Below are 26,580 nucleotides of genomic sequence, written 5' to 3' on the forward strand. Positions count from 1 at the left end.
TCCTGAAAATGTCATATTTTATGTCACAAATGTGCACCAAAAGTCATTGCGCTCTCTCTCACTCTGCTGTGTGTGCATCTTGCTAGCTGTCACTCAAATGGTGAGGGGCTGAAGTTCATTGGCTAGAACTCTAATTGCTAGGGGGAGAGACCTGAAAATAACTGTGCAGCAACGCTCCCCATCCCAGACAGAGCTTGAGAGGATCTGCAGGGAAGAATGGAAAAAACTCCCGAATTACAGGTGTCCCAAGTTTGTAGTGTCATACCCAAGAAGACTTGTGCTTCAATAAAGTACTGAGTAAATGGTCTGAATAATTATGTAAATGTAATATTTACTCCTTTTTTTATACATTTGTAAACATTTCTAAAAACCTGTTTTTACTTCATCGTTATGGGGTATTGTGTGTAGATTGATGGGGGGGGGAAACAATTTAATACATTTTAGAACATGCTATAATACTTTTCGAATGCACTTTATGAACTACACATTGACACATCCTGCCCAAAGCAGGAGGATAACAAGTACTTAGTAGTCGCCAAAGTTCCAGACCATGTCTTTAATAAGCAAATGTATAATCTCTAATGCTGAGATATGTGTAGACGGGCAATCATTTATGTGGGTTTAGAATATAACAATGTAGATACAGGGCACATTATTATGTTTTGCAGTAGTGTAAAGTACTTATGTATTACTTAACTAGTTTTTTTTGTGTATTTGTATTTTACGGTTTTATATTTTTGAGAACTTTTACTTTTACTTCTACATTCCTGTAAAAATGTACTTTTTACTCCATACATTTTCCCTGTTTAGCAGGACAGGAAAATGCTCCAATTCACACACTTATCAAGAGAACATCCCTGGTCATCCCTACTGCCTCTGATCTGGCACTCACTAAATACACATGCTTCGTTTGTAAATTATGTTGGAGTGTGCCCCTGACTATCTGTAAATTTAAAAAACACAAGTTGTGCGGTTTGCTTAATATAAGAAAAGTACAATTATATTAAGTATATTTTAGCAATTACATTTAAGTATGTTTAAAACCAAATACTTTTAGACTTTTACTCAACTAGTATTTTACTGGGTGACTCAGTTTTACTTGTCATTTTCTATTGTTACAAACTCTTTTAATTTCCACCAAGGTACCATTTTTAACTCACAATGTAACACAATATCTAAAAATATCACCCATAACAGACACAATGGTATATGATTGAGTACATAGAATAATGAATTGTAATATTGTTATGTGTCCCGAGCAGCGTTTAAGTCGAACGTGAAGGGGCGTGAAGAGGAGGACGGAGCGATGACACTGACCCGAAGGAGAGGAGCCATTAAACAGGCCAAGGTCCACTTCATCAAGAACCATGAGTTCACAGCCACCTTCTTCGGACAGCCCACCTTCTGCTCTGTCTGCCGGGAGTTTGTCTGGTGAGAGACGCAGACCACCCCATCCAAACACCACCGTGACCACCACACTGACCATGACAAAGACCGTTGAGCTTTCAACCTGTTTTACAAGCGTGTCGTTTTGCTACACAACGGTATTATGCCTGGGCTTAGCAGTTAACCACAGTACAGAGACAGTCGACTGATTACCCCAAAACCAGCCTCCCATGGGGTCTCTAAGTAGACCAATTAACAGCTCTAATTGATCCATAACTGGAGCGGTCTGTCCAACAATAACAGTAAAACTGTCTGACAGTGCCTGTTCTGTGAGCTGTGTGAGTCGCTGTGTGAGTCGCTGTCTGGGGAAAACCCACAGGGTGTTGCTGCAATGTTCCAACAATGTCAGTACAATTACTAGTGCAGGGCTGCCCCCTTCCTGCCAGAGAAGAACGTTGCTATTGGTGCCTTATGGTGACAGGTTGAAGAATGACCAATGTCCCTAGTGTGTGTGGATGGTATAGTTTGTGCAAAAGATGAATGAGTGTCTCTCCTCTCATTCTATTAAACTACCATTGTTTATTGTCACTGTCAATACTTTATATTGAGATATTCTTACTATCTGTCAGTATGCCTTTTGGGAAAAGTGCACAAAGATTAGTAATTTATTGTATGAATCTTCACCCTGTTTTTCTATCTAAACAGGGGATTCAACAAGCAAGGCTACAAGTGCAGACGTGAGTCTCTGACCTTGCCGTTAAAATGTTTCACTATATGGAAGTTGTTTTGGTGCTTGGAGTGAAACATCCAAAGCGTTCACTCTGCAATAATTTACTCCCAAAAATATACACGCATTTCTCATATCAATAAGTGAATATCTTAACTAGCAGCTTTCCCTAATGTGGCTTTATCTCTGTCTCAGAATGCAACGCCGCCATCCACAAGAAATGTATTGACAAAATCATCGGGAGGTGCACAGGAACAGCTGCCAACAGCAGAGACACTATGGTGAGCAACATGACCTCACCTCCCAAAACATATAAAAAACCTGGATATAATACTGTGTGGCCAACTGGCACCATGTAACCTACTGTAGATGGTGTTTGAAGATCAGTTTTCTATGGAGTGATTTATACGTTCACTAGGGTCGTCATTTTTCCATGTTTTCTCTGATCGCATCGGAGTCATGCAGCTGTGCGAACTGTACCACGTTATTCTACATCCCTCAATAGGCAAGACGAGACACTTTCAGGGAGGTCAAATCAACAGCTATCAGAGACCAGGAGAACTGTGTCAGGCAAATCAATAGGCTTGTGTTTAAAACTGAACAGTGGTGCTTCATTCCAGCTGTAATTTAGCTCAAAATTCAAAAGGCGCTCGCACATCTGAGCTCTGTCGAAGGCTGTGAGGCCGATACGTAAAGCTTATTAAAGAGCAGTGATACTATCAGGAGCAGTGTGCGGGTTCCTTCTTTTTTCTCATTTTATTCAGCTGTAATTTAGCTAGCACGGGACCAAAGTAGCCAGTATGGTGCCTGTGGATTCAGCATAGGACAGTTATTACCAGTAGTGGAGCACTTTTGACTAGTGTTGCAGTGTTGCAGCCAGGGAGTACTAGAAAGACTGATCGTATTTGCAGCAGTGGGATCAGCTCTATAGCACCTGTGGCAGTTAGGATAGAGAGGCCTTCTCTTCAGGGGTTAGAGGTGAACTTGTTCCCTGTCTGCAGCCTGTATGGGAACAGTACAGGTGGAGTGGTTGGCAAGTCAGTGCTGTGAGGGAAGAGAGGGTGGAGTCAGTCCACAAGTTAACGGTGTAGGTGTGTGCCCCTGTCCCCTCTCTCTTTCTCCCTGTGGGGCACCATGAGGAGGTTCAGAAGGGCTGTGAGGCCCCATAGACAGTGCCCATGGGTACTATGGACTAGCTTATTGATGACGGGAGCTCTGTATATCCACAGTTCCAGAAGGAGCGCTTTAAGATCGACATGCCACATCGCTTCAAGATCCACAACTACATGAGCCCTACCTTCTGTGACCACTGTGGCAGTATGCTCTGGGGAATGGTCAAGCAGGGCCTCAAGTGTGAAGGTAGGTGTGTGGCCCCCATCTCTGTCTCTGTGTGTCTCTCTCTCAATTCAATTAAATTTAAGGTGCATTCTGGCATGGGAAACATATGTTTACATTGCCAAAGCAAGTGAAATAGATAATAAACAGAAGTAAAATAAACAATAACACATTTACAGTTAACATTACACTCACAAAAGTTCCAAAAGAATAAAGACATTTCAAATGTCATATTATGTCTATATACAGTGTTGTTACGATGAGCAAATAGTTAAAGTACAAATGGGAAAATATATAAATATGGGTTGTATTTATTTACAATAGTGTTTGATAGAGAGAACAATCTTCAATCCACCCAATATTTGAACTCTGCCTCTCTTATTTATTTCCCTCCATTTTCTCCCAGCTACTGTCTTACTCTTCTCTCCTCTCTCCTGTCAGACTGTGGCATGAACTCCCATCACAAATGTGAGAAGAAAGTGGGAAATCTCTGTGGAATCAACCAGAAACTCCTGGCTGAGGCCCTCAACCAAGTTAGCCAAGTGAGAAAGCCAGGGACACCTGGTCATACCCACATTCAAACATACTCATGTATTTTATGGAGTCATGAATGCACATTCATAACCATATTGTAATAGCATTATACCTCTTCAGAAATCCACAAGACGGTCTGAATCCAGCAACTCTGAGTCAACGGACATTGGAATCTACCAGGACTTCAACAAAAGCCCAGGAGCGGACCCTAGTGGTAAGAAGCTGTCACTGCTGCAGTTGAGAGCACATGCTATTCTGCAGTAAACAATATTTTGGTCCTTAACAATGTAGGTCTTTAGTTCTCTATTGTTTTTTGTGGGTCTTTATGTGTGTATGCATCTATTGACATTATGCCCGTCTCTTTGTGTGTGTTCAACAGAAGGCTATGAGAAGCTGTGGGAGGGAGGTAAGGGCCCTGCCCCAGCCAGCATCACCCCCAAGACCCGCCTCACCATTGACAGCTTTGTGTTCCACAAGGTGCTGGGCAAGGGCAGCTTTGGCAAGGTACAGTACAACCACTGCTACGTTCCTCATGCTCATGCCCCTGACTCCCATGCACACAGACTCAATGGCCTTCAAACACATCACTTGCTAACACTGCTTTGTCTGACAGGTTCCAGGGCACTCTTCAACTGCTGAGAGCCAACTTAGTGGTTTAGTTAGTATGTGACCCGTGTTATCTGTTGTTGGAATAGCTACAGTGCATCCGGAAAGTATTCAGACCCCTTGACTTTTTCCACGTTTTGTTACATTACAGCCTTATTCTAAAATGGATTCCATAAGAACATTTTCTCATCAATCTTTACAAAATACCCCATAACCTTATTTACATAAGTATTCAGATGCTTTGCTATGAGCCTCAAAATTGAGCTCAGGTGTATCCTGTTTTCATTGATCATCCTTGATATGTTTCTACAACTTGATTGGTGTCCACCTGTGGTAAATGTAATTGATTGTACATGAATTGGGAAGGAACACACCTGTCTATGTAAGGTCACACGGTTGACAGTGAATGTCAGAGCAAAAACCAAGCCATGAGGTCGAAGGAATTGTCTGTAGAGCTCCGAGACAGGATTGTGTCTAGGCACAGATCTGGGGAAGGGTACCAAAACGTTTCTGCAGCATTTGAAGGTCCCCACAAACAGTGGTTTCATTCTTTCTTAAATGGAAGAAGTTTGGAACCACCGAGACTCTTCTTAGAGCTGGCCGCCTGGCCAAACTGAGCAATCTGGGGAGAAGGGCCTCGGTCAGGGAGAAGACCAAGAACCCGATGCTCACTCTGAAAAAGCTACAGAGATCCTCTGTAGAGATGGGAGAAACTTCCAGAAGGACAACCATCTCTGCAGCACTCTACCAATCAGGCCTTTATGGTAGAGTGGCCAGGCGGAAGCCACTCCTCAGTAAAAGACACAAGATTCTCTGGTCTGATGAAACCAAGATTGAACTATTTGCCCTGAATGTCAAGCATCACGTCTGGAGGAAACCTGGCACCATCCCTACGGTGAAGCATAGTGTGGCAGCATCATTTTGTGGGAATTTATTTCAGCTGCAGTTACTGGGAGACTAGTCAGGATCGAGGGAAAGATGAACGGGGCAAAGTACAGAGAGATCTTTCATGAAAATCTGCTCCAGAGCGCGCAGAACCTCAGACTGGGGCGAAGGTTCACCTTCCAACTGGACAACGACCCTAAGCACACAGCCAAGACAACGCACGAGTGGCTTCGGAACAAGTCTCTGAATGTCCTTGAGTGGCCCAGCCACAGCCTGGACTTGAACCCCATCGAACGTCTCTGGAGAAACATGAAAATAGCTGTGCGTCAACACTCCCCATCCATCCTGACAGAGCTTGAGAGGATCTGCAGAGAAGAATGGGAGAAACTCCCATATCAAGCTTGTAGTGTCATACCCAAGAACACTCGAGGCTGTAATCGCTGCTGAAGGTGCATCAACAAGGTACTGAGTAAAGGGTCTGAATACTTTTATAAATGTGATATTTGCGTTTTTTATGTCTTATTAAATAGCAAAAATGTCTAAATTCATTATGGAATGTGTGTAGATTGATGAGGGGGGGAAAACAATTGAATACATTTTAGAATAAGGCTGTAACCTAACAAAATGGCCAGCTCTGGTCTGATAGTTTAGTATGTTCAACATGAGTATGCAGCCCTGCTGTATCACCTCTCCTGTGTGGTGCTCCAGGTCCTGCTGGCTGAGCTGAGGGGGCGAGGGCAGTACTTTGCTGTGAAGGCCCTAAAGAAAGATGTGGTTCTGATGGATGATGATGTGGAGTGTACCATGGTGGAGAAGAGAGTCCTGGCCCTGGCCTGGGACAACCCCTTCCTCACACACCTCTACTCCACCTTCCAGACCAGGGTGAGACCCCTACCCCTCTCCATAGCTTTATCTTTCATCCATCACTACCTCCACACACACAGCACTCCTGGAACAATTGTTCATCAGACTGATATGTGTCACTCGACTTGGGTGTTTAGACAGTAGTTTAACTGATAGGAGTGTGTGTGTGTGTGTGTGTGTGTGTGTGTGTGTGTGTGTGTGTTACCAGGAACACCTGTTTTTCGTGATGGAGTACCTAAATGGAGGAGACCTGATGTTCCACATACAGGATAAGGGTCGCTTTGACCTCTACAGAGCCACGTGAGTGACAGACTACAGTGTTAACTCACTATCCACCAGAAACGAAGTAGTTATTTACTTAGAACTCACCCACGACAGTTTCATAGCAGGTTAAGGGCAGACTGTAGGCCTTTCGTAGGGATGATGCACCCAGAAGTAATTTGCCCTCTACCACTCTTCTCCTCCAGGTTCTACTCAGCAGAGATCATAATTGGACTGCAGTTCCTCCACTCCAAAGGAATAATTTACAGGTGAGATCAATGAACTTTAATGGTCTCGTCTGGCCTTGCACTTGATTTCCCTTATTCATCCCTGTACTAGCGCTTAGTAGATGGACCCTCCCCTCCCAACCCTTCCCTGCTACAGGGACCTGAAGCTGGACAATGTGATGCTGGACAGAGACGGCCACATTAAGATCGCTGACTTTGGGATGTGCAAGGAGAACGTGTTTGGAGATAATCGGGCCACCACTTTCTGTGGGACGCCGGACTACATCGCACCAGAGGTGTGTGTGTGTGTGACTGTGTCTGTGCAGGATAGGGTATTGTAGGATTCTGTTTGTAAAGCAATTTACACACTCTGTCCTGTATTTGTAAGTCTGTGTTTTGACCCTGACTGTCGAAGATGACTCTTAACATTGTCCATGTGTATGTCTGTCCATCCTCAGATCCTGCTGGGACAGAAGTACACCTTCTCCGTGGACTGGTGGTCGTTTGGGGTACTGGTGTATGAGATGCTGATTGGCCAGTCTCCGTTCCAGGGTGATGACGAGGATGAGCTGTTTGAGTCCATCAGGATGGACGTGCCTCACTACCCTCGCTGGATCACCAAGGAAGCTAAGGACCTGTTGGAGAAGGTGCAGCTGCTGCTCATTCTCTTCTCTCACTAACTCCCCACACAGCCTTGACCTCATTTTCACAACATTGTGTGCCTGTAAGTCTGTGACAGTGGGTGGCAGATTGGTGTCCACTAGTAAACAATGTAATCAATCTTGCAATTTCACCTGACTTTCATCAACACTAGCCATGCACACAGACATTCACACCTAGACTTACAGAGAAAGACAGGCATTGGAATGACACAATGTTGCCTGTGATTAAAAGGTTATTTTCCCTTAAATATGCAAGCAATGTTCCCACACCCTTGTTACCTTGCTATTATATCCCTCTCAACCCTGCCCGTCTAAACACTCACAAGCTTGCACACATGCAGGCGCAAAAACACACACCTTAAACCCAAGCTGGATGCTTGTCCCAAAGCTGTTGCGTGTCTCTGTTCCCCATCCCTAGCTGTTTGAAAGAGACCCCAGTCGCAGGCTAGGTGTGGTGGACAACATCCGCAGCCACTCCTTCTTCAAGACCCTCAACTGGCCTGCCCTGGAGAAGAGACAGGTGGACCCCCCCTTCAAACCTAAAGTGGTACGATCTGGTTCTCTGGCTTTTAATGGAACTGTGGCTAGTGAAACTCACACACTAATGTTCTTTTCAGATTTGTTTACACCATATTAATTGTTTATTTGGAGTTGTGTTGTGAATGGTGTTATTGGTCTCTTGTTGAACTGACAGCCCTTCTCTGCCAATCACAGAAAGGCCCCAATGACTGCAACAACTTTGACCGGGAGTTCCTGAGTGAGAAGCCCCGCCTCTCCCACACGGACAAGAACCTAATCGACTCTATGGACCAGACAGCCTTTGCAGGCTTCTCTTTTATCAACCCCAAGATGGAACGCATTATGGACAAATGAAGGCACAACAAGATTCCCCCATCTCTTCGTTCCAACCGCACCATTATAAACACATAGGAAAGGGAGGAGGAGGAAACCAGTGTTGCATTTATCTCAGTGGTGGTTCCTTCAATAATGGTGTCTTTCTTTTCCTTGGGATCAAACCTTGAATCAATCCATGTACTGTACTTTATCCCCCAACATACATCAACACACTCATTCACACACCCCCCATAGCTCAGACAGTTGTTTAATATTGTCCATGCTGAGATGTCAGGGGTCAAATGTGGCTCTCTCACACCCGTGTGCTCTGCCTACTAAATGCATGCATGAATGAATATGTCTGAGTGACAGCATGAATCTCGAGTATATTTTAAATGTTTTATAATGAAAAGAACGTTTATACTTTTTCAGGTGCGAATTCAGTACCCTATGGAAGGTAAAATTAATTCAATTGAAAGGGTGATTAAAAAAACAAATTATAGAACACCCAAGTTAAAGGACCAGTAGAGGATGCCCAGATTTATACAGGCATGGATAGTCTCTCACCGTTGTCTGCCCATCCACATGATATAAAACTAAGGATTTGTAAATGGTACTGCAGCTTCCCCACTCTCTGGAACAAACCAGAGCTACTCTGATTCAGATCTGCGTTACGGTAGTGTCAAATGGAGTGGGACATCATACTGGAGGTAGTCAATGTAATGGTACTCTGCAGTCATTTGTCTTGAAGGTTATGGGTGTGTGTTGGTGGGGATTCCTTTAGCAAAAGAATGGATAAATTGGGTCTGGTCTTACTTGAATGTAGGTATTTTAAAAAGCAAATAATAATAATATGCTGTACATTATATTAAAATGGTATGTGCATTGCCTTCAGAAAGTATTCACACCCCTCGACTTTTTCCACATATTGGTGTTACAGCCTGAATTTAAAATTGATTACATTTAGATTTTTGGTCACTGGCCTACAAAAACAATAACCCATTATGTCAAAGTGGAATTGTTTGTTTTACATTTTACAGATTAATTAAAAATGAAAAGCTTATGTCTTGAGTCAATAAGTATTCAACCCCTTTCTTAGGGCAAGCTTAAATTAATTCAGGAGTAAACATGTGCTTTTCAAGTCCCAAGTTGCATGGACTCACTTTGTGTGCAATAATAGTGTTTTTAACACAGACATAAAAGAAATTACCTCATCTCTGTACCCCACACATACAGTTATCTGTAAGGTCCTTCAGTCGAGCAGTGAATTTCAAACACAGATTCAACCTCAAAGACCAGGGTGGTTTTCCAATACCTTGTAAAGAAGGGTACCTATTCATAGATGGGTAAAAAAACAAAAACACACACTGAATATTCCTTTGAGCATGGTAAAGTTATGACACTTTGGATGGTGTATCAATACACCCAGTCACTACAAAGATACAGGCATCCCTTCCTAACTCAGTTGCCAGACAGAAAGGAAATCGCTCAGGGATTTCACCATGAGGCCAATGGTGACTTTAAAACAGTTACGGAGTTTAATGGCTGTGATAGGAGAAAACTGAGGATGGATCAACAACATTATAGTTACTCCACAATACTTACCTAATACACAAAGGGAAAAGAAGGAAGACTGTACAGAATAAAAATATTCCAACCAGGCACTAAAATAATACTGCAAAAAACATGGCAAAGCAATTAACTTCTTGTCCTGAATACAAAGTGCTTGTTTGGGGCAAATCCAATACAACACATTTCTGAGTACCACTCTCCATATTTTCAAGCATTGTGGTGGCTGCGTCATCTTATGGGTATATGTGTAATCGTTAAGCACTGGGGAGTTTTTCAGGATAAAATAGAAATGGAATTGAGCTAAGCACAGGCAAAATCCTAGAGGAAAACCTGGATCAGTCTGCTTTCCACCAGACTCTGGAAGATAAATTCACCTTTCAGCAGGACAATAACCTAAAACACAAGGCAACATTGACACTGGTTGCTTACCAAGAAGACAGTGAATGTTCCGGAGTGGCCAAGTTACAGTTTTGACTTAAATCTATGGCAAAATCTATTGCAAAACCTGAAAATGGTTGTCTAGCAATGATCCACAACCAATTTGACAGAGCTTGAAGAATTCTGAATAGGAATATTGGGGAAATGTTGTACAATCCAGGTGTGGCATGTTCATAGAGACTTACCCAGAAATAGACTCACAGCTGTTATCGCTGCCAAAGGTTCTTCTACAAAGTATTGACTCTGGGGTGTGAATACTTATGAACATTTTTGTACTTAATTTTCAATCCATTTGAAAACATTTCTAAAAACATATTTTCACTTTGTCATTTTATGTTGTGTGGAGATGGATGAGAAAAAAGATGTAATAAATGTTCAATTCAGGCTGTAAGACATGTGGAATAAGTCAAGGGGTATAAATACTTTCTGAAGGCACTGTATATTGCCCTAAATAGTTACAATATTTGGTGACATAAGGATATAGTTTTTTTTTTTTTTTTTACTGTCTTCATATTTTACATCTAATTATAAATAAACAGATATTTAACTCTAAATTGTTGTCCAGAAAAGATCAATATTGTAGGCTACTGATAATTGTTTTTCCTTCTATTCTCCTTGTATGCTTAGTCAGGGGTTAGTTTAGTTTTTATTTCCTGGCATGATGTTTTCCCATTTTGCAAACATGTAGGCACTTTTTGATCATTTGTTTTCACAATTTCACTCCTCAGAGGCACTTTCACAGGCGGCTGGCCTATTAACTGGCTACAATAGGACTTTGGCTACCCTGCCATCTAGCGGCCAGGTGCTACAATTACTATTCATCTCTTCATTGTGTCCGAGCCTCCAAGGCCGACCACATTCATGCAGTGCGCACCGCACTCCGAGTACGCTCTCTTTCTCTCTGGCATCACAATATAGGCTCACTGCACTATTATGCAACTACGACGTCGGACAACATTACAAGCCTTCTGAGGCGGACTTGCTCATGAAGTTTGCATGAATTAAGACTAGCCCATAAGGCATTTTGTAAGCATAGGACTGCATGTTATTCTATCCTATGCATCTCGGACACCAGTGAAATCTGAGACTTTATCATGAACTCGTTTTTTTCTACAACATAAAGTCACAAAGGCCCATGTTATGTTTAAAAATTACACTATATCCCCTTTGTTTCATAGGTTATTATCATGTCTGTAGTTAGACTACAAATTTTTTAAAAGAAGGATCAAATCGACGTTGTAAAATTGGAAAGAAGTTAGGCTAGAAATAGTTTTAATCTTCAAGCCATTCGTGCCATTCATTCAAGCATATTGAATGAATTCTCCTTATGCCACATTTATTGAATTGTAGTTGTACCATTTCCTTTCGCAACGACTGTGTGACGGACATCTCAGAAATGTTTTCTATTCATCTACCAAATGGATTGGTCTTTTGTGAGGATGAATTAAGCTTTAGCCTAGTCTACATCGTCGTCGTGAGAACATGCCTTTATCAAACGGGGCTCCTTTTAATATAGCCTAGTCAAAACGAGAAACACATTTGGTCCGTCGTGAAATTGGAAGCATATTGCTATGAAAGCATATTTCTAAAAGCTCCACACCCAAACATTTCACAAACACCTTATCACACAGTCCCCGACACCCCCCATCAAATCTTAGATTTTCTGATTTTGGAAAAAAAAGCCTGCTATGTTCTTCCATTATATCCTTCAGTTTCTTCATCTGTATATGTATTTATGTGCGGAACAATGATGCAAATGTAAACAACTCGATGCGTTTCTTTTTCCAGGCAAAAGTCAATATCACCTTCACAGTTTTTTTTCTATTAAAAAAATGCCATTCAACAAAAGTGAGTCGGTTATACATGCGATCCATATTCTAGTTCAACGATTAAACAAAGTGTTGAATCCATAGGGAAATTAGCCAAACGTAGGCTAAAGCTTCTGTCTCAATCAACGTTAAAGAATATTAATATTATTTGCCTCCTCTGAAATAGGCTATTTCTGAATAAAAAATTAAACATGTTTTTCTTTTTCTTGGCGTCTGTTAATACTGGTTTGGGAGATGTCAATTTGTATTGTTTGAAGATGTTAGTCATTTTTTCATTGTCAAAGCCGACAATATTATGTACCCGGGTTTAGAATGTGGATATAGGCGGCAGAACATGCGCAGTGGCAGTTTGTGCCATATTGGAATGAGGTCGTGAACGACTAGGCGGAAAGAGACGGCATCTAAAACCGACTTGAAAAACTATTTACTGGTAAGAATCAGATTATGTAACCAAATACTCACATACTATATTTTGTTTATTACGAGCTTAATATGATATAATGCATTTTGATGCTGTCTGCGTCTTTTTTCCCGTCTCTAAAAAAGATGACTCGGGCTCGGTCGAGTGCAAGCGCCCTTATTGCTCGCTACAGTGTAGCTAGCCTATTGCTCAAGCCATGACGTTCCAGTAACTTGACTTGGTCACAGACGTTTTTAGCATGTGCCGAATCAGCCGCAATCGACTTGGTGCATTTGGCATCAGAACTGACCTATATGGAATAAACACAGAGGCTATGAAATATATGTTCTTTCTTGCATTCTGTGTTCTTCTCTTTATTGCACGTTCCAGTGTGAAAGTTGGATCATCGGCGCTCGTGCCTGTGCAAAGCTATTGCGTTAATAGCTTGAAAATGATTGAAAGCGTCTATCGAGAATTCCCCGAGAATCTTGTTACTGAACTTAATCCATTTATCGCTCTTATATAATAAAGGTTGCAAGATTTATAATAGATGACTCTGGTGTATTTGACTTTAAATCAAATAGGCCTAGGAATCCTTTAGATTTCATTTTAATTTTATTTCATTGTTGTTGTATGCCTAACAGATAAATGATGCTATAAACATTGCCATTTATACGTAGGCTAATCTAAGCACTAAACTGCCTATTTCTCACAACTATAACTCCAACTTCCCAGTTATGCAACTTGAGTGATCGCAGCAACATTGTTTCAATTGACCTTTTGCTATAAACTGCAACATTGTTTCAATTGATGTGCCATATAGCCTAAAATGCAACATTGTTTTATTTGACTTGCCGATGAAATATCAATATGAAGTGTTTTTTGCATAAAAATGTGATTTCCACTTCTGCCGGCCAAGCTCTTCTATGGGCATTAACACGAAAAATCCAGTTCAAAATGACAGTTTCAATACTGCGCTTTATGGGGGCAACAACTGTCTTCTGACGTGCGAGGGGCACTCGGGCACCCCAGTTACATTTGGCCACTATTTGACAATGGCAACATACAACACTGAAATACAATCTCTCAAATAACAAGAAGCCTATGTGTAAGCTAATTGCTGACAATAAGGATTCATAAACACATCGTGTAGGCTAATATTGTTGTAAACTTGTTATACTTGATGAAAATACTCCCATTAGTCTAAGGTTATTCTTGACATAAACCCATGTCATCAACAGACTTCACTTTCGTTTACAGTACATTTCTCAAACCCTTGTGTGTCCAATCAATGCATTTCTTTAACTTGCATTTCCTGCCCAGCGACCACTCAGTGTGACTCAGAGGACTTAATTCAGTCAATGGCATGTTAAGCACTGATCATATGATCCAATAACTGCTAGGAGGCGGTTGTAAAGATCAGCGTGTGTTAGTGTATGCATTCTAGTTTCTCTTTCAGGGTGAGTCAGTGTACATTCTGGTAGAGAGAGTCAGGCAGTCAGTCTGCTGGTGGTGTGTGTGAGTACTGGGTAGGCCTCTATTAAACGATGGGGAAGTTGTTAGTTTTCCTGTTCACTTTGGTGATTAAGTAACAGTTTGTTTAACAGAATGACCTGTGAATTCCCTGAAATTTCAGCATCAAGAAATTATTTCTCATCCTCCTCTCCTCTCTTCTTCTCAGCTTCATTCAGACTTGTGTATATGTCATATTGAAATAATGAGAAAAAAACTTGCTGACATTTTCAAGCATTCTTTTTCTTTCAATCAACAACTTTGAGAATATTCTTGGGGAGATAATCAGTTATTATAAGGCAGCCAAACACTGAGGGCTGGCTCTTTGTCAATAGCTAAATGGCTCTGCTGCTCTTTTCATCCTCTCTAGTGTTTGAGACGTGTGTGACCTCAAGCACAATGAGGCCCTCAGCTGGATAGCTGTGTGTGTGTGTGTGTGTGTGTGTGTGTGTGTGTGTGTGTGTGTGTGTGTGTGTGTGTGTGTGTGTGTGTGTGTGTGTGTGTGTAGCAGGGTCGTGGGTGAAGGGCTCATCCTGGGTTACGTGGGTCGTGGTGTCCGGGCCGTGGTCAGGGAGACCCTGTCTGATGGCTGTCTCCTCTTTAATAGAGACATCAGACATGACAAAGACAGGCCTGACAGCCCTGCTGAATGGAGCAGCAGTGTCAGAGCAGCTATCCTTCGCATCCTTTACACAAACCTCTCAGCTATTGTCATCTCTAATGCTCTCTCATGCCCAGTATATAAATGCTATTTCTCTTGTTGTGTTTAGTTAGTTCATCCGCTTTGTTCTCACAGAGTGGCTATCGGCCTACAGCTCAACTTTGTTTCAAAGTTGTGGTCTGTTTGAGATATCTTTGGCCTCATTTAGCATTTAAAAAATGATTAAATCCTCTCTCATACTTTTAGCAACTTAGCAAGGTCATTTTGTATTAGCAAGGTCATTTTGTATTAGCAAGGTCATTTTGTATTTTCAAAACACGTACCTAAATATTCTCTGTTTCACTCTTCTCTCACGCAGACTAACTAAACTTTGTTTATGCTTCCATTTGCTAAGCCGCCCTCCCCATCCCAAAAACAAAATGTAAGCACTGGACACATTCAAATGACGTCCCTAAGACCACCTATGCCACTTTTACCAACAGCCTACTATGCTTTCTTGCTCTCCTGGTTTTGGCTGTCAAACAGATTTAAAGAATGATGTCCATCTTTTCTAGATAATAATCTGTCTCTCCTTTCTTCCCCAGAGCTTCTAGACTTGGTCGGTAGTAGGAGCCAACATGAGTCATGAGTTTCTGGAGTCCGGTGAGTAACAACATGGACCTGCAGCTTTGTTACTGGTGGAGAGGCCTTTTTGACACAAATAACAGAATTAACCTGCGTGTGTGTATGCGTGTGCGTATTTGTGTGTGTGTGTTGCAGATGGAGACTCTAGTCAGGATGTGTCTGACTTTAACTGGGATGACTATTTGGAGGAGAACGGGGCAGTGTCTGTGCCCCACCATGCCTTCAAACACGTAAGTACTGAGACTATTTACACTCCTAATAACCACACACAATACTCATACAATGTTGACCAATAGTTCACCTTATAAGAGCTTTTCATATATCATTCTCTCCAGGTGGACCAGGGCTTGCAGACGGGTCTGACTCCAGGTATGAAGCTGGAGGTGTGTGTCCGTTCAGAGACCGACCAACCCTACTGGGTGGCCACCATCATCACCACCTGTGGCCAGCTGCTCCTCCTGCGATACGAAGGTTACCACGACGACCGCCGCGCCGACTTCTGGTGTGACATCATGACGGCTGACCTCCACCCCCTGGGCTGGAGCCTGGAGCAGGGCAAACCCATGAGACCCCCCGAGGGTGAGGGAGCTAGGGCTGGGGAGGGAACTCACTGGGATGGCTGTTGTGAATTATCTCTTCCACGCCCAACTAGTTGTATGAGGGTTATTACGGGGTTATTACAATGAAATCTAGACCTGAGTTTTTCAAAGACATTTCCCAAGCTTGTTTTTATATTCCGTAACCATGTCTCTCCATCGCCCCCCTCAGGTGTGAGAGAGAAGCAACCAGACTGGGAGGGCGTCCTGGAGAAAGCCCTAGCTGAGAAGTGCAGTGCACCTGCCAACCTGCTGGAAGGGGTGAGAGGGGCTCAGTTATAAACTGGAACAACTGGGAATGTATGCCAGATAAGCAAGGTTTTTGAACTCACTTTGTATCAGTAAGGGTATTGCTGAGTGTAATCCAGCATGTCCTTACTTGTGTGTGTGCCCATGCGCTTACGCGTATGTGCTCATGTGTGTGTGTCTATAGCCCCAGCGTGGTAAGGACCCGGTGGACCTGCTGTCTCCAGGCTGCAGTGTGGAGCTGCAGGACAGTGTTGACCCTGGGGTGGCGTGGAGCGCTGAGGTGGAGGAGAACATGGGTGGCAGGCTGAGACTACGCCTAGCAGGCACAGAGAGACTCCCTGATACACAGTCCACCCTCTGGCTCTACTACCTGCACCCCCACCTCCACCCACCTGGCTGGGCCAAAGAGCACGGCTGCACCCTCAGGCCTCCTTCAGGTAAACTGCTCTTTTCAGAAAGATCCTGGGTGAATTCAGTTTCAAGATGCAAAAAGCTAAATATGATTCATGAATAAATCTGAGGTTGTTTTTTTACTGTTTAATATGATCATTTGTGTGTGTGGTTGCTTGTTTCAGCCCTGGTCCACCTGCACACGGAGGAGGAGTGGGAGGAGGTCAGACAGAGGATCAGTAATCAGCCTCATGATAAGGCCCTCTCTGAAGACTTCTATAAGGTAAAGGCACTACCAAGCAGTATGTACTAGCATCTGTGGAATACCAGTGCAATATTGATCGAATGAGCCATCACTGTGTGTGTGTGTGTGTGTGTGTGTGTGTGTGTGTGTGTCTGCTTCAGGACCGGCCTGCCATTGCTGCCCACTGCTTCACTGAGGGGATGAAACTGGAGGCTGTTGACCCTGCTTCCCCTTTCTGCATCAGTCCTGCCACCGTTACCAAGGTGACAACCTCTTTACTGGCCCAGTCTCACCTCCGGCTCCTAGAATTGTCGGTATACGTTCTTCTCGGACCAGACATGATTAATATGACTGGGTTGGATGATGGCAGTACAGTAGTGAAGGCACTCCAGCCCACCCAACAGTTTCAGCTATATTGTTGTTGCATATTCAGTCCAGTCAGATCAGTGGTCACCTCAGGGCTAGGAGAGTAGAGATTTGCTAAGATAAATCCTGACATAGTACCCATGTAAACTCTGGGAGCCTACCCACCAAGTAGAAATTGAAGTCATTAAGATACAGTATGGTAGTGTATGTGAGGCTAGCTTTGGGTGTGATATGCTTATGGAACAAGGGTAGGGTAAATACTGCATAGAGCAGACATGACCCACTGGGCACACACTGGTTAAACTAACGTGGAATAGAAGTTGATTTGATGTCTGTGCCCAGAGGGGAGTGTGATGTGATACCTTACCTCTCCTCTTCAGGTGTTCAGTGACGAGTGCTTCCTAGTAAAGATGGACAGTCTCCGTGGTGATGATTCGGGGGCAGAGGTCGGTGGGTCCTTCCTGTGTCACAGGGACAGTCCTGGGATCTTTCCTGCCCAGTGGAGCCTTAAGAACGGCCTCCCGCTCAGCCCCCCTCCAGGTGATGAAACACTAGTAACATTTACAGAGCTGCTTTTAAAAATGTGCTCAGTTATTCTTTTTTAGGATTTATCTAATTGTATTGTCGTCTCTCTCTCCGGTTGTGTAGGGTACCAGGGGCAGGACTTTGACTGGGCAGACTACCTGAAACAGTGTGAGGCCGAGGCAGCACCACAACACTGCTTCCCCACAGTGAGTCAAGCTCTGTCTTACATAGAGCAATGCATGTTATATAACATGAGTGTATAACATGGGTGAACAGGGAACATGAATAATCCGTCTCTCCTGATGTATCCCTGTCTACCTCTCAGGAACAGTCTGATCACAGCTTTAAAGAGGCCATGAAGTTGGAGGCGGTCAACCCACTCTCACCTGAGCACATTCACGTGGCAACGGTAACCAAGGTCAAAGGGCAACATATTTGGCTTGGCCTGGAAGGTGAGAACCTGTAGCTACGCATCTTGGCCCAGCGTTGTCCGGGTTAGGCCGTCATTGTAAATAAGAATTTGTTTTTAACTGACTTGCCTAGTTAAATAAAGGTTCAATAAATAAAATGAAATAATCCTATCTGGGCCCTGCGTTTTTCAATCTTAGCCTGGGACCATTTGAGTGTGGGTTTGTGCACACTGATGGTATTAATATTAGATAATGAATTAGTTCTGTGGGCCTAAATAAGTCTCTTTGTGTCTAGGGCTGAAACAGGCTATACCAGAGCTGATAGCTCATGTGGACTCGTTGGATATCTTCCCTGTCAGCTGGTGTGAGACCAACGGTTACCCCCTGCTGTACCCCATCAAACCCAAAGGTGGTTGTCCCAAAATAAGATAACTTTATGTCCCTCTCTCTAATTTGAAGGGGAGCCACTAGCATGCCACAATATGCATGGAAGTTTTAACCATTGCAGTCACCGTATTTGATAGTACTCTGTATAGTTTCAGTAGAGTTTTATTAATGGTGAGTATACATTGTCTTACAGTTGAAAAGCAGAGGAGGATTGCTGTGGTGCAGCCTGAGAAACAGTAAGTAGGCCTATGGGAAAGGAAGGAATCTATCATTGGCTGGTAATGGGTTGTTTGTCCACTTTTGATTGGTTAACACTCCAGTCCCATGCACTTTGACCCCTAACCTGTATCTTTGTCCCTATAGCCGAGCACCACTCAAATCCACAACACCTGACACACTCAGGCTGCAGATGGCCAGCCAATCAGAGACTGGTGAGTGTTTCTCATGTAGACATTCCGGAGAAATACATTATTAGGGTTTCTGACGTGAGGCACAGCTCTTACGTTGTGTGTGATGTGTTTGTGTACAGGACAGGGGAACGGAAAGTACTGCTGTCCCAAGATTTTCTTCAACCACCGCTGCTTCTCTGGCCCCTACCTGAACAAGGGCCGCATCGCTGAGCTGCCCCAGTGTGTTGGCCCTGGCAACTGTGTCCTGGTTCTCAAAGAGGTGAGGAGCACCTGGGTGGGATTGGAACAAACATACTACATTATGTTAGGGCTGTGGTAGTCATGACATTTTGTCTGCCGGTAACTGTCATGCAAATGCCTGTTGTTCTTACGTTAATTGACCGTTAATTAACATAAACACCTTAAGCATCTCCCGGATTCCACACTTACAAGCTGCTGATGCGGGCATTTGGAACATCTAGGCCTACATTTTAAAAAGTCAAAAGGAGTGGCTGTTGTGTTGAGGGTAAAAGTGATCATTTGAAACAGGTCCTATAGACTACACTTAATTTAGAGTTAATTGGTAACTTTAGCTGTGATAGGTATATAAACCATACATATAAAAACATATGGGCATGAAACGACTCTATATTGATGATTTGGAAAAAGTTGGCAAAAAAGGCATGCGCTCTAATCCCTGCGCTTCCCGCAGAGAGAGAGAGAGAGAATTGTATTGCTGCTCTGCTTGTGTATCAAGCAAGTTGGGAGATATCTAATCAGTGGAAGATGGAATTAAAATGACAGAATTAAAAGTGAAATGAGAAGGAAAGGCTACAACGACCAAAAGCCAACAAGTAGGCTGCTATTTCTAATCTGAATGGAGTTGTTGTTATTTGTAGGCTAACTGTAGGACGGTGAGAAGCGCAGTAGCGTTATGGCTAGCCTCAATTAGCCTAGTTAGCTTGCTTCTCTCCGTTTGATGCAGGCAAGGCAGATAGGCTACTATGCAATCGGATGGGTGATAAATAACTAGCAAAAAGTTAGTCTGCTAGCACGTGTGGTTGCTGTCTCTTTCTCCCTCTGTACCAGCTCCCCTCACACACCGCACAGCCCCTCCCTTGCTCCATAGTAGTTAGAGCTGCTTGCTCTGTGCCTCTCTCTCTCCCTTTCTCCCCAGCGCCGGTTAATAAAGTAGCAAAATAATTGGCTTTTCTGATCGTTGTCTTTAGGTCAGTTCGGAATGTGTTTTAAAAATGTAATGATGCATATTGGGTCCAGGGCTTCACCGTGTCCATTTCAGAACAGGACCTCTAACTCCCATCACCATTTGTCCTCATCATTCAGATTATTCAAATTCGATTATAAAGTGTTTAGAAACTAATTAGAGGGACTATAGAGCGCTGAGTACCAGGCCATTAGTGAGGGCCGTTAGCAAGTTGGGTAGGCTACCCATAAGCGACCAACGGTCACAGGTAATTTGACTGTGGTCATGACTCGTCACCCCCTGTGTGGTGGTAATACGGTCACTATGATGTAATAACTGTATTACACTGTACTAAAAAGTCAACTAAACTACTCAAATCTCCAGTTGGTAATAGGGCGAAATGTTGCTATCCCAGAGATCACTCCTGACTTCCCACATAGACTGGGAACAGAATCCATGCTAAGCCCTTTATGTCTCTCTCCATCTCCCTGTGTCCTGTCCAGGTGTTGACTCTGCTGATCAACTCAGCCTACAAGCCCAGCCGGGTGCTCAGGGAGCTGCAGCTGGACCAGGAGGACCGCTGGCACGGCCATGGAGAGACGCTCAAAGCCAAGTGAGGAACGCATGCTCTATCATAACGTCATTAAAATCACCAAATGCACTTTCTACATAGATTCAATCTAAACTTTTCTGCTCATGTTTGTGGTTGAGTTGATGATTGAAGTGTGTATTGGGATTGGCTAAGCTGTTCTAGCATCGCTAACCTGAGGATCTGTTCTTGATCGGCAGGTACAAGGGAAAGAGTTACCGGGCTACGGTGGAGATAGTGCGTACAGCAGATTGTGTGGCGGAATTCTGTAGGAAGACCTGCATCAAGCTGGAGTGTTGCCCAAACCTGTTTGGACCTCGCATGGTTCTGGAGCGCTGCTCAGAGAACTGCTCTGTGCTCACCAAGACCAAATACAGTATGTGTGACCTACTCAATTGCTCCAAATCAAATACATATGAGTAAAACCTGGTGTTCAGAAATCAGGTGTTATGGAGATAAAGAGGCACTCAATGCTGATATGTAAGTGGGGGGGGGATCAACAAATAGGGGACACAGTGTCTGTTTTATGTGTATTTCGTTATGCACCTACAGTGCATTTGGAAAGTGTTCAGACCCCTTGACTTTTTCCAAATTTTGTTACGTTACAGCCTTATTCTAAAATTGATTAAAATGTATCAGTCTACACACAATACTCCGTAATGACAAAGTGAAAACAGGTTTTTAACAGTAAAAAAAAAAAGTATTACAAATAAAAAACAGACATACCTTATTTACATAAATATTCTGACCCTTTGCTATGAGACTCTAAATTGAGCTCTGGTGCATCCTGTTTCCATTGATCATCCTTGAGATGTTTCTACAACTTGATTGGAGTCCACCTGTTGTAAATTCAATTGATTGGACATGATTTGGAAAGGCACACACCTGTCTATATTTAGTCCCACAGTTGACAGTGCATGTCAGAGAAAAAACCAAGCCATGAGGTTGAAGGAATGGTCTGTAGAGCTCTGAGACAGGATTGTGTCGAGGCACAGATATGGGGAAGGGTACCAAAAACCTGCTGCAGCATTGAACATCCCCAACAAGACAGTGGCCTCCATCATTCTTAAATGGAAGAAGTTTGGAACCACCAAGACTCAGGCCACCCGGCCAACTGAACAATCAGAGGAGAAGGGCCATGGTCAGGGAGGTAACCAAGAACCCGATGGTCACTCTGACAGAGTGCCAGCGTTCCTCTGTGGAGATAGGAGAACCTTCCAGAAGGACAACCATCTCTGCAGCACTCCACCAATCAGGCCTTTAGTGGCCAGACAGAAGACACTCCTCAGTAAAAGACCCATGACAGCCCACTTGTAGTTTGCCAAGAGGCACCTAAAGGACACTCAGACTATGAGAAACAAGATTCTCTGGTCTGATGAAACCAAGATTGAACGATTTGGCCTGAATGCCAAGCGTCACGTCTGGAGGAAACCTGGCACCATCCCTACGGTGAAGCATGGTGGTGGCAGCATCATGCTGTGGGGATGTTTTTCAGCGGCAAGGACTGGGAGACTAGTCAGAATCGAGGGAAAGATGAACAGAGCAAAGTACAGAGAGATCCTTGATGAAAAACTCTGCCAGAGCACTCAGGACTTCAGACTTGGGTGAAGGTTCACCTTCCAACAGGACAACAGCCCTAAGCACACAGCCAAGACCACGCCGGAATGGCTTCGGGACAAGTCTCTAAATGTCCTTGAGTGGCCCAGCCAGAGCCCGGACTTGAACAACTCTGGAGAGACCTGAAAATAGCTGTGCAGCGACGCTCCCCATCCAACCTGACGGAGCTTGAGAGGATCTGCAGAGAAGAATGGGAAAAACTCCCCAAATACAGGTGTGCCAAGCTTGTCGCGTCATACCCAAGAAGAATCGAGGATGTAATCGCTGCAAAAGGTGCTTCAACAAAGCACTGAGTAGAGGTTCTGAATATTTATGTAAATGTGATATTTCCGTTTTTTTTATTTTTTATAAATTTGCAAAAATGTCTAAACTGTTTTTGCTTTGTCATTATAGGGTATTGTGTGTAGATTTATGTGGGGGAAAAAAACGATTTATTATGTTTTAGAATAAGGCAGTAACGCAACAAAATGTGTAAAAAGTCAATGGGTCTGAATACTTTCCAAATGCGCTGTGTATGTCGATGATAAAGCATTGGATGCATAATGCTCAGGAGGACTGAGATTGGAGTATTGATGTGTTCTCTGCAGCTTATTACTATGGTAAGAAGAAATGTAAACGAGTGGGCCGCCCACCAGGGGGGCATTCTAACCTAGAAGGAGGGGTGAAGAGAAGAGGTAGAAGGAGGAAGAGGAGAAAGCAACTATTTGTCCATAAGAAGAGACGCTCCTCAGCCTCACTAGACAACACACCTGCCGGTTCACCACAGGTAACAGACACACTCGCACACACACACTCACATCCAGATATCTTTCAACTGAACCATCCCTTTCTCTAACACAGGGCAGTGGAGATGAGGAGGATCTGGATGATGAGAACTCTCTGAGTGACGATACTGGCTCTGAGCTCCAGGATGATCAGGACGATTCAGAATATTCCATTGGGAAGTCTCAACCACCCACCCCATCCCCCTCTCCTCCTGCAACGCCCAGACCAACCCGAAAACGCAGGAAACCTCGCTCCCCATCTTACTCTGATGATGAGAACCACCCACCTTCACCAAAGGTAGACTACTGTGCCTTGACTTTTTGTTTGTTCACTGTGAATAGACGGTTAGGTGTTTAGCAACAAAACCGATGCGTGCGCAACTATGGGGCAAAACTGACCGTTTGGCTTAGATTGTTGATAACATGCTAACTATATTTTGTTTCCAATGTTTATTGAAAACATAAATACATTTGCACAATGAGAGCACTTGTTGTCCCTCAAATACATTCTTACAGTTGTTGGTTAGCTAGCTAGCAAGTTTTAGCCATATTAGCATAGACATCAGTCAAAACACCTCAAAACAAGGCATGGTATCAAAAACAAGATCAAACTAGCTGAAACGAGCCACCTACGATTCCCCACATGGCAGCTTCTTGTCATTATTGCTGGCCACCCAGAATCACATCACACAACCTTCTGCCCCATTGAAGTGTGCGCATTGCTTTATGTGACTTTGTCAGCCAACCCGTCTCTATATATAGTATGATGAATTAATTAACTGCATCTCTGTGTTCTACAGAGCTCGAGAGGTGAGGCTCCCCAGAAACTGTGTTTGGACACCAGTCCCCTGGAGTGGAGTGTGACTGATGTGGTGTGTTTCATCAGGACCACCGACTGTGCTCCCCTGGCACGCATCTTCCTGGATCAGGTAATAATCACACACACACATACACACACACACAGAATCATTATCTTGACTGTTTAACAAGCAGTGCTTGTCTTGGGCCGGATCTGTCTGGAATGCCGTACCGGCACTTCTAATTTTGGGGGAATTGCGTACCGGCACCGTTAGAAAAACAAAGTAGCCTATCGCTGGCCCAGATTCACACACCAAGGCAAAAAGGTTGATCAAAGCGGAATGAAGGCTTAATCTTCATTGAATAGCAATGGAGAGTGAGCATTCATTTCTTGATCACTCTTTGTTCAAGTTTATTTGTCGCTAGTCTGTGAATCTGTGAGTGACAGTAGGCTGTTCAAGATTACGCAGATTGAAAAAAAAGGTTTGTAAAGTCATGGAAATTAGTTTCATAATTGTTGTTTATGTAATTCATGAAAGCACACTTTTTAAAATATGATCAATCAATTAAAAAACGACACATCAGCCATTATCGGAATGACCCTTCAGTGCATGTCTGTGGTGCTTTGTGTGTGCCAGTGCAAGTGGGCCGTTGCCCGAGGAGAGAGCGTGACATTTCAGCAGCAGGTAGAAAATAATGACAGACAGACTAATTAGAATTCAAAACATAACTTGTAGCAGTTATCTCGCTAGTTAACTATAGCTAACTAAGCATTCATGTTGTTGTTTCCTTTCCACCGGCACTGTAGAGCCTAAATAAATCTGCGTAGTTGGAAAGCTGTGATTCTCCTCTATTAAATAGTAGCCATGTAATTGCGACAACTTAAAAAATATTTTAATAAAAGCCTAATTGACAAATAACTTGCTGTGCATAGATCTCCTCCAAAACATGAATATTTGAGCCTTATATATAAACATGTCTAGTTAGATACCTTGTTTTGAAGTAGCCTACCTTATCCATTTGATCCCTGATTTATTGAATGAGGGAATAATTTTATAAAGACAAAAGTATTTGGTTGTAATGTTGAAAAAGCCAAGCCTGCACACCCAGGAGCTCTCCAGATGGAGGGTTGACCACATGTGACTAACAGTGCAGTTCTATGTGGGGTCTAAGTGCCTTGATCAAGGGCACAACGGCAGGAGGTGGTAGATCTACATGGGATCAGACACAGCAGCTTTCCAGTGTCAATAATGCTTAATTTTTCATGTAGGCTTTAATAATAGTAATACACATGTGGTTAAAAGTCATGGAGAAGTCATGGAAAATGTGTATAAACCATTAACGGTGAATAATCAGAGGTCTCTATAGTATAATGTAATTTGTGAATTTCGGTGAACGTAGTCTAATGGACCGACTTGGAAAAAGACAGCTCCTGCACTTCTTCCATCCCAAGTCAAGCACTGGTGTACAGTGTGGCCTAAATCCATGACTATTGTTGTCTAACCCCATGGCCGTGCTTGTGTTTTCAGGAGATTGATGGACAGGCTCTGCTTCTGCTCAACCTGCCCACACTGCAGGAGTGTATGGACCTGAAACTGGGACCAGCCATAAAGCTGTGTCACCATATCGAAAGAGTCAAACTGGAATTCTACCAGAAATTTGCCACATAGCTGAGGGTTCTGAATGAAATAAACATTACATACAGTCAGTAACATTAAATGACTCAAATAACTGATTTCCAGCTGGACATCCTTTGGACCCTGCACCCAGTACAACAGCAGCAGTCATGCATGGACATCAGATGGACCAAGACTTTCATTTTTTCCAGTTTTTTACTGTGTAATGGTCAGAAAGGGTTCTGCCTCATTGTATTCTAGGTAAAGACACCTTAACATGGATATTCATGTTCAGGTTTATCTCACCCACAATATCAAAATGACTCCTGGTTTCATTTAATCAACTTGACAAGCGTTGACAATGCAAGGATTTAAGCACAAAGACAAATAAACCATGTACTATATCACGGTATGTAAAGTGTACATAGCAGGGTGACTTTGTATATAGTGTACATATTTAAAAGTTATTCTAGTGCAATAGGGTGGTTATAGCCTGATTTTCTACTAAACATATTTGCTTTGAAAGTATCTGTGCAAAGGTCTTATTTCAAAATGTAGACATACATTTGAGATTGGAAACCCCACAGAAAGAGCAATCCCCACTGTTTGACAGCCTTTTCGTCTTCTCAGAGAGGGATTTTAACATCTAATCATATTGAAGACATTATCTAGGGCCTGTAGTAAAGCATTAAGGTGTAGGTGTTTTTGGAGCAAAATTCAAATAAGTATAAACCAAATATTGGGACCCTTTGTGACCCTTTATATATTTGTATAGTTTTCCCTTTTAACTACAACCATTGGTGGACTACTTTGTGTGCTTTATTTCCGGGAGCCATTCTAGCTGTCTTTGCTGTGTTTGTGTTTTATTTCCCCTAATTTACCTGTCTCTGCCATTGAGATCTATTACTCTTACAGGAGATAAAACTGTGGAATTTATTCATTTGATTTTGTCTATATGTTTGTTGAATATGATTGCTATTTTAAGAGAATGTGGAATTAAAGCCTGAATCTCATCCCAATAGAGAGCAATAGTAATGGCCTCTTTTTGTAGGCACTAACTCTGCCATGGTTCATTGGAC

The 26,580-nt window shown here is 43.0% G+C and overlaps 2 protein-coding genes across 9 annotated transcripts in view; both read left to right on the top strand.

Annotated features, from left to right (window-relative positions):
* LOC106565827 (protein kinase C delta type) overlaps positions 1-9,222 on the top strand; it is a 46,133-nt gene extending 36,911 nt beyond the window's left edge. For all 6 annotated transcript variants that reach the window (XM_045691778.1, XM_014133394.2, XM_045691779.1 and 3 more), the window contains 14 exons: positions 1,263-1,431; positions 2,092-2,123; positions 2,309-2,394; positions 3,343-3,472; positions 3,890-3,990; positions 4,103-4,196; positions 4,362-4,486; positions 6,182-6,355; positions 6,546-6,637; positions 6,805-6,867; positions 6,983-7,121; positions 7,284-7,472; positions 7,906-8,034; positions 8,202-9,222. In XM_045691778.1, the coding sequence (XP_045547734.1) occupies positions 1,263-1,431; positions 2,092-2,123; positions 2,309-2,394; positions 3,343-3,472; positions 3,890-3,990; positions 4,103-4,196; positions 4,362-4,486; positions 6,182-6,355; positions 6,546-6,637; positions 6,805-6,867; positions 6,983-7,121; positions 7,284-7,472; positions 7,906-8,034; positions 8,202-8,360 (1,682 nt within the window). In that variant the 3' untranslated portion in view covers positions 8,361-9,222. The remainder of the gene's footprint in view (positions 1-1,262; positions 1,432-2,091; positions 2,124-2,308; positions 2,395-3,342; positions 3,473-3,889; positions 3,991-4,102; positions 4,197-4,361; positions 4,487-6,181; positions 6,356-6,545; positions 6,638-6,804; positions 6,868-6,982; positions 7,122-7,283; positions 7,473-7,905; positions 8,035-8,201) is intronic.
* Positions 9,223-12,503: 3,281 nt separating this feature from the next.
* On the top strand, positions 12,504-26,526 carry LOC106565826 (scm-like with four MBT domains protein 1). 3 transcript variants are annotated; one of them, XM_014133392.2, is made up of 21 exons: positions 12,504-12,590; positions 15,318-15,375; positions 15,493-15,587; positions 15,693-15,936; positions 16,126-16,214; positions 16,387-16,639; positions 16,778-16,875; positions 16,998-17,099; positions 17,583-17,742; positions 17,851-17,933; positions 18,053-18,179; positions 18,433-18,546; positions 18,718-18,760; positions 18,888-18,955; positions 19,054-19,193; positions 20,621-20,730; positions 20,907-21,082; positions 22,911-23,089; positions 23,164-23,385; positions 23,888-24,016; positions 25,415-26,526. In XM_014133392.2, exons 2-21 carry the CDS (start codon positions 15,351-15,353, stop codon positions 25,553-25,555), a joined length of 2,598 nt encoding a protein of 865 aa, XP_013988867.1. In that variant the 5' UTR covers positions 12,504-12,590; positions 15,318-15,350; the 3' UTR covers positions 25,556-26,526. The 3 variants fall into 3 exon arrangements, with proteins under 3 accessions (XP_013988867.1, XP_045547740.1, XP_045547739.1); XM_045691784.1 differs by having other exon boundaries at positions 22,959-23,089; XM_045691783.1 differs by lacking the exon at positions 12,504-12,590 and adding an exon at positions 15,116-15,154.
* Positions 26,527-26,580: the final 54 nt, after the last annotated feature.

Source organism: Salmo salar, chromosome ssa12 (assembly GCF_905237065.1).
Source record: "Salmo salar chromosome ssa12, Ssal_v3.1, whole genome shotgun sequence".
In the NCBI taxonomy this organism is placed as follows: domain Eukaryota; kingdom Metazoa; phylum Chordata; class Actinopteri; order Salmoniformes; family Salmonidae; genus Salmo; species Salmo salar.